Source organism: Phyllostomus discolor, chromosome 2 (assembly GCF_004126475.2).
Source record: "Phyllostomus discolor isolate MPI-MPIP mPhyDis1 chromosome 2, mPhyDis1.pri.v3, whole genome shotgun sequence".
NCBI classification, from domain to species: Eukaryota; Metazoa; Chordata; class Mammalia; order Chiroptera; family Phyllostomidae; genus Phyllostomus; species Phyllostomus discolor.
In genome coordinates this window covers 6576853-6594307 of record NC_040904.2, presented here as the reverse complement: position 1 = coordinate 6594307, position 17455 = coordinate 6576853, and the positions used below count along the sequence as shown (strand labels likewise).

Genomic DNA, 17455 nt, shown 5'->3' with positions numbered 1-17455 from the left:
GTTCAGGACTGCAGACAGGACTGGGGCGATCTGCCCTTTCCCTCCCTGTCCTCCGTGTCCTGAGGCGTCTCGGCGGCCGAGGGCACGTGTCTCTCCCCCAGGTAGACGCGTCCCTTTTCATACATGCACAGTCCCTCCCCCTGACACGCTTCGCAGAGACTTAGCGAGGAGATTGTTGCCAGGAACTTAAATCAGTGTTTTCACTTACAGAATGTGCAGGGTCACACACACACATGCACAAAGGGGTTAATACTAGGTTTGACCTGAGAATTTTTGTTTTCTTTGTCACGTTTACCTGGAAGTCGTCCACTCATTCATCATGCATTCACTTGTGCACAGAGCACTTCCCCGGCCCCTGGACATGTCAGGGCTGGACTGGGAAGTGACCGAGACACACCTCCTGTCCTGCCAGCGCCCCTGACGAGCTCCTCGTCCCCCAGCATCTCCCTGTATGGTTGCCAATGGGCGTTCCCTTCTGCCAAACCCTCTGAACTGAGTTCCTAGCCACCCCAATCCACCTATCAAATGCTCTGCCACCACCTTCCCATGACACGGGACATGTTCCCTGCCCCCTTGCCTTGTGTTTGCCACTGAGGAACTGTGGGCCAGGCCCCGGGATTTCCTGAGCCCTCCCTGGTGCCAGCAGCACTGGAACACGCCCACCCCCCGACATGAGGCTGTGCAGGCGGGCGATGTGGGGGCAGTGGGCACATCCCCCGAGCTCACAGCCAGCGAGGGGTGAACCTGGGCCAAGCGCAGGCTCCCTAACCCCAAAGCCCCCGCCCACGCTGCACCCCACCGGGCTGCCTTGAAGTAGAGACGATGCTCCTTGGAGGATGTCCAGGGACCAGGTGGATTCCGACAGCTGTTAAGTCAGAAGCATTCACAACACGGATGGAGTCCTTTTCGCTGAGGCTTGGAAAAACAGACTCTGTCACCCGGAATGGCACGAGACATAGTGCTGTAGAAAAACACCTAGAGTGAGAGAGAGAGAGAGAGAGAGAGAGAGAGAGAGAGAGAGAGGAGGGTCCGGTGCACAGCCCCGTGTTGGTTTACTAAGCGGCAGGAGTGGCCAGTCCCACCAGTGTTACTCTCTCCCCGAGGCAGCCGGGAAATGCACCACGAAAAGCTAAGGCCTAGGCATCCAGAACAGCAGGGAATAAAAGCAGGTTAATACCCCAACCCTAGTACACGTGACACGTTTTATAACCCCGTTATCCCTACAAGCCTCCCTTATCCCAAGTTCAGAATCATGAAAAAAATGTGATTCAATGCCCAGGAGCTGGATTCAGGTTCAGACCCAACATTGAACGGCCAGGAATTGTTTATATCACTCACCCTCTAATCCGCTGGCCGTTTGGCAAGCATGACGCCTCGCCCCTGAGCGGTGTTTATCTTACAGAGTTGGGGAGCCGATGAAGCACCTCCCGTGGAGGGGCAGTAGATGCCAACACGGGCCTGGTTGGCAGGGTAGCTAGTGAAACACACAAAGGAAGCTTCCGTGTGGAATCCAAGTTACATTTCTATTTTAACGCCTCCCCCGGGAGCTCTCCCGCGGAAGGGTTCAGTTCAGGTACGACACAGCTCCAAAAACCTGATTCTTAAAAAAAAGAAAATGTGTCAACCACCCCAGTATTCTCTATACGGAGACGATCTCACCCGGAGCAGAAGAGAACTGCAGGCTGTGGTCGAAAGGAATTAATATCATGACCTATATTTCCAGCATTTTCAGGGCACTGTAAGGCTCTCCTCGGCCATAGAAAAAAAAGGGGGAAATGAATTGCATTCGCTTGAAAAGAGCTCCTGGCTCTGTAGAGAAGCCGGCATGTGCTTCTGGACCCTGGAGCTTTCCACACAGGGTGGTCTCGGTGAGGAAAGGGGCCGTGGGAGTGGAGTCCCTGCCCCACCGTGGGCAGGTGGGCTTGATGGGAGGAAGCGCAGGTGAGGGCGTTGCAGAAATCGTGTCCTTGAAATGGGACTGTCGCGCTGACCCCTCCCCCACAAGCGTTCGTATCGGGAAGGGACCGGATCCACAGGCGTAGCTGCAGGAAACTTCAGGAACACTAAAACTGAGAACCTTCCCAATTTATGTAAGAGGCTGGGTAATTTTCTGGAAAAGATTCATTAGCATTTAAATAACAAGTTCCACTTGTTTAAGCCCCACTCACCCAGCCCGCAGTGCCTGGAGGACATTTAGCCTCCTACCCACGAAAACGTTTTTCTGTCTCTCTGAGAACCTCTCTCCTGGCATTTCGGGGGAGAGACACAATTATCATTCACGCCTTGCTGTCCAGAGACTGTCACTCTGGCATAACTCACTCACATTCTAATCAAGGCAAAAAAACAAACACACAAAAATTTCCAATAAAGTCCTCTGCGAAATTTCGCGAGGAAGGGATGAAATGTGCCTTCAAATCAATGCCCGCGAGAATGCGCACCAAGGCAGAGCATGCTAATGACCCAGGGAAGCTTAAAACCTATTGATCTGGCGGCCGTGTTAATGCCTCTCCCCAGCTTTGTCGAGTGATGGATTAGGGCTTAAAGTCCAATAACTAGGAACTTGCACAGAGGAAAACGCTCCATTTAAAAAGAAAGGCATTTCACCACTTGCGCGTGTCCGCCTGCCGTGACCCAACATGGAGCCGTGACCGAGCCGGTGCCACAGGGACACCGCGTCAAGACACTCAGATGTGCAGGGTGAGGACATGTGGTCCTCACCCTGTGTGGACCACGGGCCACCTCTGGACCAAAAGGTAGAGTCTTAGGCTCCCTTTGTATCATTGGTCCCTGTATCACTTCCCTCTGAGCTTCCGTTGCTTCATCCGTGAAGTGACCCCGGGTGACACGTGTTCATTCGAGGACCTCCGTGTACCAGGGGTCAGAGCTACCTCTGCAGAGGGCCCCACGGAAGGACCTCTGGCCCCTGCTGGAGGGACAGCCAGGCCCCTGCCAGGGGGTGGGGGGAGGGCACTTCCACGAGCCAGTGTGATCACGCCGCGGCGTGGCCCTCTCGGGTTTTTTCTCTCGAAGTCCTTCACTGATGGTGAGCAGTGAACATAGACTGCCGTGTGGAGAAGTGGACAGGCCACTTTGAAAGGTAACTGCATAAAATCCCTCTTTGGGAAGCAGAGGATTCAAAGGCAGGAAAGGCCCATGCTGCACCTTATCCCGCCTTCGGGCTGGAGCCCAGAAAAATCATTGCAGGCCCCCGAGCCTCGCTGCTTTTCCACAGGGTTCCAGGAAAGGCAACGTACGGTCCACTCCAGTGTCCGACAGTCCGTGCCGTTAGAACAGCTTCGTCTTAGCTCACCAAAGAGTCAAGGGAGGAACTGGGTCCCCCCCACCCCGCATTGACTGGTTGCCTTTGGTTCTGGATTTAGAGAAAGTGAAAGCCACGCGGCAGCAGCTTTGCAAGACGGTAGGCAGGGAAACCGAGACACTCATTAACCACTTGGTCTCCATGTTGAGCATCCGAGTCTTCGTCCAAGTTCAGATCATTTGATTGAAGAGTTAAGCTGCCGTGTGCAAAGGCCTGAGGGTGTTAGGACAGAAAGGTATTGTCCCTCGGCTCTGGGAACTTGCAATTTAATAAATGAATACAAAAGTCATACTCACGGCAGCCGGTCAATGTCAGAAAACAGTGCTACAGGGGACCCCGCCCACGTGAGTTTCCCGGGGCTGCGGCAACAATGGGCCCCAGGCTGGGAGGCTTAGGACAGAGATCGTGGCCTCACAGTTCTGGACCCAGAAGTCCGACAGAAAAAGGGTTACACTTTCTCTGAAACCTGTAAGGGTGGATCCTTCCTCACCTCCTCCTAGTTCCCAGGGGTCACCAACAATTGCTGGTGTTCCTCGCCTTACGGTTGGACCACTGCAGCCCCTGCCTCCATCGTCCCATGGCCCGCTCCCCTCCCGCACCTGCCTCCCCTTCTTCTTGTCAGGACACCAGTCATGTCAGATTCAGGGCCCACCTCCCTGCAGTCTGACCTCATCGGGACTAACTACGTCTACCTGCAGTGACCCTTTCTCCAGGGAAGATCGCATTCTGAGGTCCTGGGCACTGGGGTATGGACAGATCTTCTAGGGGCACGCAGTTCACCCCGCAACGCCACCCGAAGGCGGCAGAGCTGTGGGCAGGAAGCCACGTCAGGGCGTCTTTGGCTGAGCTCCCTCTCATGACAAAAGCTGGGGTTTCTTGGGAGGTTGACGTGATGTCCGTCGGGCCATGAAACTATTCAGAGCCAAAAGCACGGCTCAAATCCGTAACGACCAAGTCCAATTCTAACGTTCTTTCCCTTGCTGGGATCATTTAAATGCTTAAGAACCACATGGGTGTCTCAGATCGTGGGAGAGAGGAGAGGTGTGCTCTGGGCAGGGATAGTCAGGGAGGGCTTCCTGGAGGCATGGGCCTGCAGGGGGGGTCACGGGGCTGGGTCAGGAGCACCGCGCTCGGCACCTTCATCACGGCTGACCACGTGCCTCTCGAGACCAAGACAGACATGGTTCTTGACTCTCCCCAGATCCCACCACCAGGAGGAACGCGAAGGCCGGGCCCACGGCGAGAAACCGGTACGCCAGCCAGTGGACCCTCAACAGACCGCACCCCACCATTTCCGCGCACACGCTCACCACGGACTGGAGGCTGCCCACGCCCAGGGCGGCGGGGTCCATGGACAAGGAGAGCGACAGTTACAGCGTCAGCCCCTCACAGGACACAGGTAGGGTCCGCACCCCCACCCCCAGCCCCCACCCCGGGGGTGAGCACAGCCCACACCCAGGGCTTCACGGGCTCCCGCGGACTCGTGTTCAAGGTCACGTTCAAATGTTTGGACCATGTCTCTGACAGACACCTAAACGCTGTCCAGCGTGGAGGACCCCCAGGGCCCCACAGCGTCTGCAGCACAGAACGAAGGGCATCTAGTTTCCAGGTGTCCCGGACCTCAGGGCCACGCTGCGTTCCCCTTTCCATTCCCGCCCCCACTGACAGAAACAGAAATCTTTACATTTTCACCCACACGGCTGCAATAATTTCTGATTACGCTCGGAGGGCGGCTGACCCACGGCCACCTGCAGGGTCAAGACGCTGCACTTGAAGTTCCGAGGCGGGGGCGGAGCGCCGTCCAGGGTGATCCGTTTGACACTTCAGCCAGGGTCGATTGTTCCATGAGCTCCCCAGTCAGGGCCGTCAGCCACCAAGGTTCCACTTCTCCGGGAAGACAAGGGCTTAAAAATAGCGCCGGGGTGCCTCCCCCCATCTTAAATTTTTGAAAAGAAATTACATCTGAACCTAATAGCTGTAGCCAATTTTAAGACCCATTTTCTTTTGTTCTGCATGATATACTGCAAAAATAGTGCTCCCGGGGAGGAGTGCCACCGTGCACATTTATTTTTATGGCTGTCATTGCTTCTGGAAGAGTCTCGCAGGCCCACAAAGGCGACGACTTCCAAACTTTGAAACTCGTGGGCTTCAAAGGCAGAGAGTCCTCTGACCACATGCATGTACCCCTTTCAGACCTGGTGGTGGTCTCGTCCCCCTAAAGGGTGGCAGACACGAAGCAGGAGCCCGGGGACCGGGGACCGTCCTGCCTAGTGGCCGGTTTCCGTGCAGGTCACAGCTCTGGGTCTAGCACGCACCACGCCTCCCTGGCCAGGCCCGGGCCGGCAGGGCTGCGGTCACTCACGCAGTTAAAGGGGCTCTGGGTTCCCCACCCGTCACACGGAGGGGGCACTGCAGGTCATTTATGCGCATACCCAATTGTTTAAATAAAAAGAGGAATTTTTTAAGGGGGATGCACTCCTGGTTTACGGAAATGTCCCAGACTGGGGGCATCTGACTACAGCGAAACGAAGTTCCCTGAGGCCCCTTTGCTGAGGCTTGCGATGCCGGCATCCCCGTGACAAGGGCGGTCCTTAGACAAAGACCAGGGACTCCTGCGCTGCCCTGCAGGGACCTCGGAGAAACTGCCACGAACCGCAGGGGCTGCCAGTCGGCACAAAGGTGACGCGGTAACACCCTGCCCCATCTCGTTCCCCGCACAGACCGCGCCCGGAGCAGCATGGTCTCCACAGAAAGTGCCTCCTCCACCTACGAAGAGCTGGCCAGGGCCTACGAGCACGCCAAGATGGAAGAGCAGCTGAGGCACGCCAAGTTCACCATCACCGAGTGCTTCATCTCGGACACTTCGTCCGAACAGTTGACGGCAGGGACAAACGAGTACACGGACAGTCTGACCTCCAGCACCCCGTCAGAGTCGGGGATCTGCAGGTTCACCGCGTCTCCCCCCAAACCTCAGGATGGAGGGCGAGTGGCGAACATGGCGGTTCCAAAGGCACATCGGCCAGGTGAGACCAGGGGTGCGCGCGCTGCCGCGGCTGGGGGAGGCGCCTCCGGCTCAGGCGCGTCTGCCCGGAGAGCCCTCTTAGTGTTAGCGTTTGGGCTGGGTGTTCCCTTCACTGACTGCTGTGCCGCGAACCACACCAGAGCTTTTAACTTACGCCAACAACCGCTTGTTTTGTTACTGAGTCTGCAGTCTGCTCAGTGCTTCGTGGGGACCCCTCACCTCTGTTCCAGCAGAGCCGGACAGGGAGGCTCGATTAGGGCTGGGAGGGGGGCGCCCTCTCCTGGAGAGTTGGGGCTAGCCGCGTCCGCCCTGGACAGGTTTCTCCACCGCGAGGTGGCTTGGGCCTCCGCGTGTCACGGTGACTCTCCTGGAAGAGCCAGGGTGCCGAAAGACAGACAGTGGAAAGAGCCGGCTTCTTAAGACTGGGGCTAGAAAGTGACACGTCACTTCTGCCACATTCTGTTGCTCGAGGAGGCCAGAGTCTAGAGAGGGAGGACCCCCCCACCACCACGTAATGGAAGGAACGTCAAAAACCGGGGGCTCGGGTTTGAGGCTGCTGCACTGAGGCTTCAAAGGAGATTGTTCTCGGGGTGCACCAGCATTGGGGCCCAGGCCTTAGGGAGCTCCCCGGTGTGACAGGCACCGGCTCGTGTTACGCCCACTGTAGTAGCGGGGTCCCTGCCTCGAGCGTGCAAGAGCGGTCTGGGTTTGTGGAGGGGGCCGCAAACCCCGAGGCCCCTGGGGCCTGGCAGGCCATGGAAAGGAAGGGAGGGGACAGTAAGCCAGGAAAGGGGGCGAGAGGGGGCCTGAGCGACTCCAGAGCCGAGAGCTCGGGGACTGCCTGGAGCAACGGGACCCCAACAAGCTCCCACCAGCTGACCCCAAGCGGAAACGGGGGCCCGGTGTGATCCAGTGTCTCAGAAGCAGCCAGACATGGTAGTTTTTTGTGGACACTCAGCCGTGTCAGGCGTCGGCTCAGAAGTGTGCAAACACACACCCACGGGGCCAGTAAGATGTATCTCAGACTGAGTCCAAACCGAGGCAGCCGGCTGTAAACATTCCCTGAAAGGTCGCTCTTTTCCGCCCCGAAACGGGCACCCGTAGCCTCTCCTTCCCGGGCTGACCGAGCCCGTCTCCTTGAATCCAGTTTCGGTTTTATTTCTCTCTCCCCCATTTCCTGAGCCACCATACCGGTGCCGTTGCAAACATTTGTCTTCACTTTTAAATTACTGCGATTCCTTCGGGTTTTATGGCCTACGGCCCAGCTGAAATGAGCCTTATAAATGCATAAAAATACATAAAATAAGAATTGTCTATCCAGCAACTAATCTTCCGAACAGCATCCAAGAGCCGTGCCAGCAGTCAGGAGAGGCTGACGGCTTCATTTGTTTTCATCTCGGCTACCTCCCGGGGGAGAGGATAAGTTGTTATTTATGGCTGTTTTTATTTCAAGGATTTTGTTGTTGTTGTTGTTGACATTTATGCGCGAGGCAAATGCAGAAAAGCGCAGGACAGATGCCGCGGTGCCTCTCTGTGGCCGGGTAGCCCAAGGGTGAGGAGGACAGGAGAGGAGAAAGATGGCCCGTGGGCGTGTTCTTGTTCTCGGCCCTGCTGGGGGCTTCGGTCGCTGCACCGATAAAATGGGCAAAACGCTGTTGTCCAGCAAGCACTGGCTGCCCGACTTCGGAGCCGACACTGTGGCACCAGATGTTGAGAAACGTACAGAGCTCTGATTACAGGGTTGCTCGGGGAGGAGGCAAGAAGCGGGGTCCTGGTCTGTCTCCCCGAGCCAGGGTTCAGGGCGAGGCCGGAGGGGTCTCAACACAGAGGCCTCCTGGACAGCGGGCCCTGTGCTGCCGATGGGCTCCGGTCGGCTCAGGCTCTGGTCAGATGTGCTCCTTGGGCTCTGGGGGGTTGGGGTGGGGGTGGGGAATTTAGGGTTCACAAGTGTCACTCCTGAGTGGTGTGTCCAAGATTTAAACTTGGTTCCAGGTCTCGTTAGAAATTCAGGTCAGGACCAGTTTGAACTGGTTCTGTGGTGGCAACGTCAGTGCCCACCCACCCTGTGCCCTGTGGGTTTGTGTGGGGGGTGGAACTCACGCAGGTCAGGGGGTCAGCTGTTGTTCCTGTTGCTGCCTGTTGGTGTCGCTGCTAGCACTCCAAGGGCTGCAGTGGCGGGCTCCCGACTGCTGCTGGCTCCCCTGGGCACCTTCACTGTGCTGGCTCCTTCCCTTCCCTTCCCTTCCCTTCCCTTCCACCTGAGATACATGGCCAGCGCATGCCCTTCATCGATGAGCTCCTGCGTCACAGGACTGCCCCGTTCGTGCCGGCCTTGAAATAAGTAAAGGCTTGTGTTTCTTTCTGATGGCTTGTTCATATTGTTGGTTAATGTTGGGAAAAAGTTTAAACCTTTTCTGCTGCGTAGTTGCCTGGACCCATCGGAGTCACAGAAGGATCGCAACTAAGTAGGTTACGTTGCTATCGTCTTAATATACTCTTGAGACTAAAATCGTTTCATGACTTTAAGTACGAATACTTTTTTAAATCAAGGTGAGGCCTAATGCCCACAAACTATGTTTGGTCCACTGCAGATGGCTATATTGTTAACATTTAAGGGGCTTTTCAGCAAAAAAAAAAAATTCATCCATCTGGAAGCCTTTCTGTCACTCCTTTATAATAATACGGCTAAATTCAGCACCAGGCACCAAAGCCAAGGTCACAGTACGTCCTCCCGCCAGCCGGGGGTGGGTCGGAACCAGCAGCCCTGGAGCAGCACGCCCCGTGGCCATCTCCGGGCAGTCTTCAGAACCTCTGGGCGTCTTTCTTCTCGCCATCAGTTTCTCTTTTTTGATGATTTTTTTTGTTTAATCCCAAGTTTTTAAACTCTCTACGAATCGGGATCAAGTTCAATGAAGCCAGCCACATTGTGGATCCAGAAAGATAGGAAACCCATCTTGGGTGTCTCTCCCAGCGTCTAGCAGATACCAGGTGACCGGGTGACTACTCGAGAGCCATGTCTAAATGATTCAGTGGAACTGAATATATACTCCTGACGCCGTGTCTGGCACACAGTAGGTGCTTGGTAAATATTATCGAGTGAATGAATATGTCACGGTTGTGACAATGACAAGACTGGCCGATTGGTTAAAACGCTGCAATTAGCAGGAATTATCAGTAAAATACCGAGGACACTCAAGTGTGGGTCATCTGCCAGTCTAACTTTGAACAAAGTGATTTATCTTCCGATCGCTCTCAACCGATCAAAGGGAATCTCTTCCTCAGGCGAGGGGGCGTCCCCCACGGAATGTGGGCGGCTGCACCTGAGGCAGACCGCAGAGTCCAGCTTGAGATCTGGAAGGACACCTGAATGTTGCATTTGCCGCATTTTCAGGACTTGTCTATTTCAAATGACATGCGATGTACGTCACGGGTCTGTTTTCTTCCGTGAGAGACGGTTGTTTCCGTCTTTAAGAACAGAAGAAAACAAGGCAAACAGACAATGCTCTCTCTTCTCCTGAAAAACAGCTGGAAAGTATGACAGCTCCTTTTCCTCTTGGTCACCGCGGCTGCCAGGCCTTGGGTTACAGTGCTGCGTCTGGGTTTCAGGCAGCACCTTGGGCCAGTTTCTTACATTCTCGGATTACTGCTTCTTTATTCATGATGTCTGCCCTGTGCCATCAAGAGATGCCATTGCACAGAGCAACTCACATCGAGTCAAAGCATCAAATAGGCAACCTGACACGGCCTGGCCCCGCTAGCACCAGGGGACATGTCACCCCACCCCCACCCCGGGGAGCTCAGCTGTCACCTACACCCTGGAACCCCATCCGGGGCTGTTCGCACATCAGCCGCTCCATGACGAAAGCAGTTAGCGTTTTCCAATCGGAAATGACCGCTGCCTGCTGCCGGCAGGTCCGTGAGGGTCCATCTCTCTGAGCCCTCACGCTCTCCTGGGTGAGGCTGTTTCACCAAAGAGAAGGTGAGCGGAGTGAGGGGCGGGCTCTTAACTGAGGGTAAGTGGCCCCTGCCCAGGGAAGGCCCTCTGACTCCAGCTGGCCTTCCCGTCCTCGGGCCTCACTGTGATCACGCTGCTGTCCCCTCTGTGGTTCGCACGTTGGAATCAGAATTAGATGCAGGAGGTCTTCCCTGCCGAATCTCCCCCTGCCCCACCTCGCCCGCCCCTGCCCCCGCCCCCCCACCTCCCTCACCATGGGAGGACTTGGGCTCTGCAGGCTCCCCGCTCCTGGCCCGAGGCCACGCCCACTGCTCTCAAAGGAGCACGTTCCCTCCTTCCTCTCCTCCCCTGCAGCTGGGCTCCCAGATGGGGCTCGTTTTCTCCTCTTCTGTTTTACCCATCACTGGAATTCAGTTTTGAAATGTCTATCCTGATGGCATCCAATAGCTGTGGAAAGGGTCTCCTTCCAACTGCGAGTATCTTTGACGCCTGTACCTGTGACACACACAGGCACATGCACCTATCATGCACACTACACAGGCATGCACATGCATATATGCATGTGTGCACACACTTGCATGACATACATGTGTGCTCACGGGCACCATGCCCATGCACACACTCACACGCACACTGTTGGGCCGCCCTCCACCCTTCTAGAGCTGGCCCTGCCTCTTCCCCCCGGGCTCTCTGCTTCCTTTGCTTCCTCTCCTTCCTCCAGCACGGCTGTGGAGTGCCCGCTCCATAGCTGGCCCTGCTTTAGGAACTGGGGATACAAGAGCAGACAAGATCCCAAAGACCCCGCTTGGCAGGAACTTCCATCCCTGGGGGAGACAGACACTAATCAAAGAAACCAATAGTGTAGTTACCAGTCGTGGTAAGGGCTGGGAAGGGAAGGAAACCCGAGGAAGGGTATAAAGCCTGCCATTGGTTATTCTGGGGAGGCTGGTCGGGGCAGGCCTCCTGGAGACGAGGAGACGTGAGCTGAGATCTAAACAATGGGTCAGGCAGAGAGCCAGGCAGACGTACGTCCTAGGGGAGCCGTGGTCCGGAGGAAAGAAAGGAGATACAGGCTGGGAGGCCAGAATGACTTCAAGGGCAAGGGTTCCCTCCGAGCTGCCAAGCGTCCAATCCCTCAGATGCCCCAGGAATTCGGGTTAGACGCCCCGGGGCCAGGAGCGACACCTGCGCACATTGTTCTTCTCTCCCCGCTCTGGGCGGACCCAAACACGCAAATGTGCTCATCTCGGTTCCCTGCCGGAAACACAAACCTCTCTGAGGTATAGTTGCCGTTTCATCTTCTTCAGGCCCCGGCTTTAATTTTGGGCTGATGTTCCTCGGACACAAAGTGACAGTAGGACCTACTCCAAAGGGACTCGAGCTTGGGACTCCAAGCCCACTGGTCGGTTGCAGCCGCCTGCGCCTCATCCTGCACGGGCCACCAGCACACGAGCCCGCTCACCTGTCCAGGTGCCGCGTTGCTACAGCTGCTGTTCTCCGCGTCCTCTAGTTCCGAGTCTGGGTTCCTTTGTCCCCACAGCCTTTCCTCGGACCCCTGAGCCCCTCAGACAGCTCACCGTCTGTCTTGGCTGTTTTACTGAGGTTCAGCTCAGCTTGTTGGGGAGCCCCCGGAGGGTGGGAGGTGAGGAGGAGTCTGTGCCCTACAGACCCGTGATGGAGAGGCAGCGGGGTCCCCTGTGTCCTATGGACTGAGCGGCAGGAAGCTCCCAGCTTCTCGTGCTGCAGGTGGCCAGCAGAGACTGGCCACGGCGCTCACGTGGGTGGAAACACAAATCACCTTCATGCGTGCACCCCACACGTACTGGCTCTCTTCTCTGGGAGCAGGTGTTGCACCGGTATCGCTCAAAGACATAAAGTGTTCATACCTCCCGTAGTCTCCTTGGTTGATCAGAACAGCGTGGGTGTAGTGTCACAGGCCACAGACCAAGAGGCCACAGGACACACACTGACCAACGAGGGGGTCAAAGAAGTGAGGCAACACCCAGCGTAGGGGAGGCAGGCACGACCCCTCCTACGCAGCCACACACACCCCCTGCACACAGAGACTACACACGACCCAGTGAGATGTCACGGTGCGTCGGCAGCGACCTGAAGGTCCTGGGAACACACAATGGGGTGAGAGGAGGACAGCAAAGACCGTCGTCCTGTGCTGTGGTCCCTCGCAGATGCGGCTGGCACCAAGGTTAAAGCATCCCACTTCCCGACCTGGGAAGCCAGCAGCCGTAAGTTCACGTGAGGTCGCCGACCCTCTCGGGGCCAAAGCCCTTGCGTGGCCGGCCTCCCCCTGCTCTCAGGATGGAGATCTCTGAGCTTCTGAGAGGCCAGCTTCGTCTTTTTTTTTTTTTTTTGCTTTTTTTCAGAGAGAGGGGGAGGGAGGGAGGGAGAAAGAGAGGGAGAGAAAGATCAATGTGCCAGAGATACACTGACTGGTTGCCTCTCTCAGCCCCCAACTGGGGACCCAGGCATGTGCCCTGACCGGGAACCAAACTGGTGACCTTTTAGTCCATGGGATGACGCCCAACACACTGAGCCACACCAGCCAGGGCCAGCCTCCTCTTCCTCACCAATGGTGGCCCCTGCTCTCTGGGCTCCACCTCTCTGGCCCCCTAAACTCCACAAAGGTCTGTTTCCTCTGTCTGGAGTTTATTCAGTGCCCGGATAACTCAGCCCCGCTGTGGGATGATGCACGATGCACGGGGCTGTTGAGACAGGTCTACCACCCTCACGGCCCGAGCCAGGGCTCCTCCTCAGTGGTCCCCGGTGTGTGGGTCCCTGGGGGTCTCCCCTGGGAGCTGTCTTTGAACCTCAGGGCCCCTTCCTCCTTGGGGGCTCCCCAGCCCCTGCTAATGAGCCTCAAGCTTGCCTGGAAGTTGGGGCAGATGTCCCCATCCTGCTTTTAGTTCAGAAGCACCGTGAGCAGCCGCAGACTCCAAGCCCCGCTTCGCACGCAAGCCTGGTTTTTAAAGTTCACCAGCGAGTGGGGGGATGGGAGCACTGACGCGCTCTTACAAATGCACGGAGCCTCGTCAGCACAAGCCAAGAGCGGGAATAGGATCCGCGCCCATGCACCTCTGATCTCCTCCTCGCATGACTTATTTAGGGCTTTTCCTGGTTGCTGTTGAGGAGTGGAGCTTCATTTACCAAGGGAGGTTGGCTTACAAGTTTGCATTACCGTGCTGTCGCATCAATATTAAACTAAAGAAGTGTGAGGTCTTGCCCGCCTCCGGTTTGGGCGGACTGCATGGTCCCTTTGCAACGAGCCCTCTGACGCTGTCGCGTGAGTGCACGTCTGAGCCGTGTGGTCTGCACCGCAATCGCTAGAACCCAAGGGTAGCAGCACACTCTGCTTCTTGCCTTTGCGTCAATATCCAGCTCCATCCCAGCACAGACATCAAACCTTGTTAGAAATGGATGAAAGTTCCTTTCGAGGCGGCCCCAGGAGAGAGGTAAGCAAGCCCCCAGCTAGGGACCCTGAGTCCCTTTCGTTCCGCACGGCTTCGCTGGGAAAGCCTCTGCCTGTTTCCCGGTTGCTCATAAGGAGGGAAGTCGGCTGTCGCAGTGCGTCCGGCTGTCGCAGTGCATCCAGGAACGGGGGCCTCCCAGAAACGCCCTCATTGGCTCCCTGCTCACTCCCAAATGCCTCGTTCAGGTGTGCTCAACCAGTGTGCGTGGGTGAGACGGTCCAGAGTGGAAGAAAGAATCTTTGAGAAGTAAAGGTACCCTCGGAAATGAGCGTGCCCCCTTCCACGGACCGAAGATAAGGACTAAAACCAGAAGGGGTGGAAGAGCTGTGCAGAGGGCAGGCGGGATTCCGCCCCAAGGCTCAGAACTCTCTCACGCGCACTCTTCCCGCTGTGCCGGCTGCGACCCGTGGGGCCCACCCCTCACCTTTTCCCACAAGCACTGGGGCCGCAGCTCTCTGAGGGCTAGATGAGACCGAGGAGTATGACTCCTTGTCCTGATGGAGTTCGGTGTTTTTCCGGTGAAATGGGGATCCACTCGGAAACATGAACTTGACCATCTAAACGAGAGTTCCTCACCAGCACCCTCACTCTTTGGGGTGGGGCTGTTCTCTGCACAGGAGGATACTGAGCAGCGGCCCTGGCCTCTGTCCAGTAGGAGCCAGTAGCTGGCCCCGCCCTCCACCTGTGACAACCCCATGTGTCCTCAGCCACAGCCACGTGCCCCCTGGGGGCACAACCACCCACGACTAAGAACCATCGATCCCGACTTCAGCCACGTCCCCCTGGTGTGCGTGGTGAGTGCAGGCACCATTGTCTGAGAACAGACTCAGGGGATGCATGCCCGTTATCGATTTTTTGGATCGATTAATTCCTGTTCTGTTTTGGTATTGATTCTGCCCTCCTTCCGAAGCTGAGAGGCATTCAAACTCTGTGAGTGAGTCTGCCGGTACCCAGCAAGCCCAGGAAGCTCGGCTTGGCTGACAGGAAGGGAGGGTCTCCCGGTTTCCGACTGCAGACAGGCGGACTGTCACACAGCGGTTCTCACGCGATGGGGCCAGCCCTGGCCCGGAGGACCCCTTAGCAGGGAAGGGCGAGCTTCAGGCACGTCCCCGCTGGCGGGGGTGGCACCACCGGGGAGAGCTGTGAGGGCTCGGGGCCAGAGGCAACGAGCTGTTCCGGCGCCAGTGAGCAGAGCGGTTAGGGCAGGGGGAGAAATCGATGCCGACTTATTTAGTCTGAACTTTCGGAAATATTAGTGGCCCCAGAGGTCCCGCAGAGCGGTGACAGGAGGATGAGAAATGGACCATTATGTCAAATAATAAGGTACAACATTGAAACAATGGCTAACTTGCCCCTGGTTCCTCCGGGCATGAATCACAGGAGCGCCTGGCCCCTGGCTGGCGTGGGCCAAGGGGCGCAGCTTGCGTTCAGGGGTGCTGCAGGCCAGTGAGGCCACGTGGGGAAATGCTTCTGTGACCCAGCGGCCCCAGGGGAGGTGGCCGTCCTTGTCGGGCCCGGGGAGAGGGCCCTCTCCTCCCCTGTAACCTGCATCTGTCCTCACAGCATCCACTCCTCTCCCCCGCCGTCCCATGACTCAGGTCACTCGTCCCCTTTTCCACCTGCTTTTCTTCGTGGGCGGCTCTTCGTCTCTTGCTCCCTTCTCTCCCTGGTTCTGTCTCCGTGTTTCTTCCCTCTGCTTCCGTGTGTGTGTGTGTGTGTGTGTGTGTGTTTCCGTCTCTCTGATCTCCCAACTCAGAGCGAGAGAGACCGTGGAGAGAGAAGCTGAACACAAACAAGGAGGAGGGGGTTAAGTAACAGACGGTGAAAGTCCTGGCTGAAAATGGACGTGAACTTCACCGTGACAGATCTCACTGGAAACAACCCAAAGGCCGGGCTGCGGCTCTGCCTGAGTCTGTGGCCAGGGCGGGCGTACACATGAGAGGCCTGTGCCCAGCCAGACAGAGGGGCCTTTGGAGGTCACAGCAGGAGAGGACCTGCAGCCCGGGGTCACTGCTGCTTTCAAGCACAGGGAAGAGGTCCCAAGGGTCCTGGCTAATTAGCCATGGGGGCGGGGCCCCGAGGAGCATCTAGAGGGTTGAGAGTCATGGGTGGGCCAGACACGTGCCTTCAGAGAGGTGTGTGATCCCTCTTGGAGAACGTGCCAGGAGAGCCGCTTCTCATCTAACCCTCGGGGACCTTGGGGGGCCAGCTGGGCAAGTGCCTGCTTCCCCGGGGAGCAGGGACACTAGGAGAAAGGACTCTGGCTTGGCCTTGGGAGGGAAGGAAGGGCGGACGACAGGTTGGCCTGCAGAGGGGCTCCTACGAGCTCCGAGCACAGGAATGGAGCCCGTAAGCCATATCCGTGTGGCCTCCAGTTATTGGTCATGAAAGAGAAATCTCCTTTCCCACGGTTGGTGGAAGCAGGGACTGTCACCCTATGGTGGAACTTTCAGAGCGGCCTCACGGCACGTCCCCCAGCCCACCCCAGCCCAGGACGTCTGTCTGCGTGGGTGTCCGGGGGCTGCCGTAACAAAGCACCACAGACGTGGTAGCTGACATCGGAGCACATTTCCTCTCTCACAGTTCTGGGGCCCAGAAACCCAAAATCGGTGTCAGCACAGCCATGTCCCATCCTGGAACTCGAGAGAAGAGCCCTTCCGTTCCTCTTTCGGCTCCTGGTGGCCCCAGGCATCCCTTGGCTTGTGGCCACATCACCCCGACCCCTGCTTCCCTCTCCTGCGGCATCCTCCCCCTTCCCCGTGTCTCTGTGAGATGCGTGCATTTGTCTGATGAAGATGCATGTCGTTGGGCTTAGATCCCGGTGATCTCATCTCAAGACCCTTCACTTACTTACATCAGCAAAGACCCTTTCTCCAAATGAGGTCACATTCACAGATTCTGAGGGTTTAAAACATGGACATCTCTTTTGGGTAAACACTAATCTATCCGCTAAAGACAGAAACAAAGGTATGAAGAAGAGTTCCCTGCTCATTTCGCTGGCAGATCGCCAGCCCCTAACTTCAGCCCTTCCGAGAAGGCAGCTGGCAGTACATTTTCACCTGCATCATCTAATTCAGTCCTCCCCACACCCCTAGCGGGAGAGTCGGCTATCGGTCCCATTTCAAGAGTGAGGGAAACGGCCCGGATTCACAGCAGGTTAAATGCAGGCCATGCCGTCCAGGCCTCCACTCTCCATCACCACCGTTAGAGCCATTGTTTGGTGTCTCGTGCATGAAGATGGACAGAGGGAGAGTCGGGGGGTGGGGGGGTAAGAAAAGCAGGTGCCCAGGTCCCGGTTGTGCGTTTCATGTCCCTCTTTCTGGAGTGAGACATGCTGGGTCGCCTCTGTCTGTTGGCACCTGAAGAACACGCAAGATGGGTGGGTGATTAAAAAACCCGGCTTCCCAAGGGGTCCTTGGACCAGCCCAGGGGGTAGCATTTCAATGGACACAAAATGCCTTTTACAAGCAAAGCTCGCCACCGATTGTGCCGCTGCTTTCTTCTAAGTGCCTGGATGATTAAGAGAGCTCATTTGCAGCATTCACACGGTTGAAAGGGTTATTTTGGGCGCTAATCAGAAAACACACTGTTGAAAGAGCTAATTAGAGCATCACACAACTTAATACAGCTCTCCCTGAAAAAAACTGGTTCACTCAGAGACAGCAGATTTTCAG

At 56.6% G+C, this 17455-nt stretch overlaps 1 protein-coding gene across 1 annotated transcript in view; it reads left to right on the top strand.

The window, feature by feature from the left end:
• DSCAM (DS cell adhesion molecule) overlaps positions 1 to 17455 on the top strand; it is a 532016-nt gene that overhangs the window by 510380 nt on the left and 4181 nt on the right. The window contains exons 31-32 of the mRNA XM_036017445.1: positions 4521 to 4718; positions 6040 to 6342. Of these exons, the coding sequence (XP_035873338.1) occupies positions 4521 to 4718; positions 6040 to 6342 (501 nt within the window). The remainder of the gene's footprint in view (positions 1 to 4520; positions 4719 to 6039; positions 6343 to 17455) is intronic.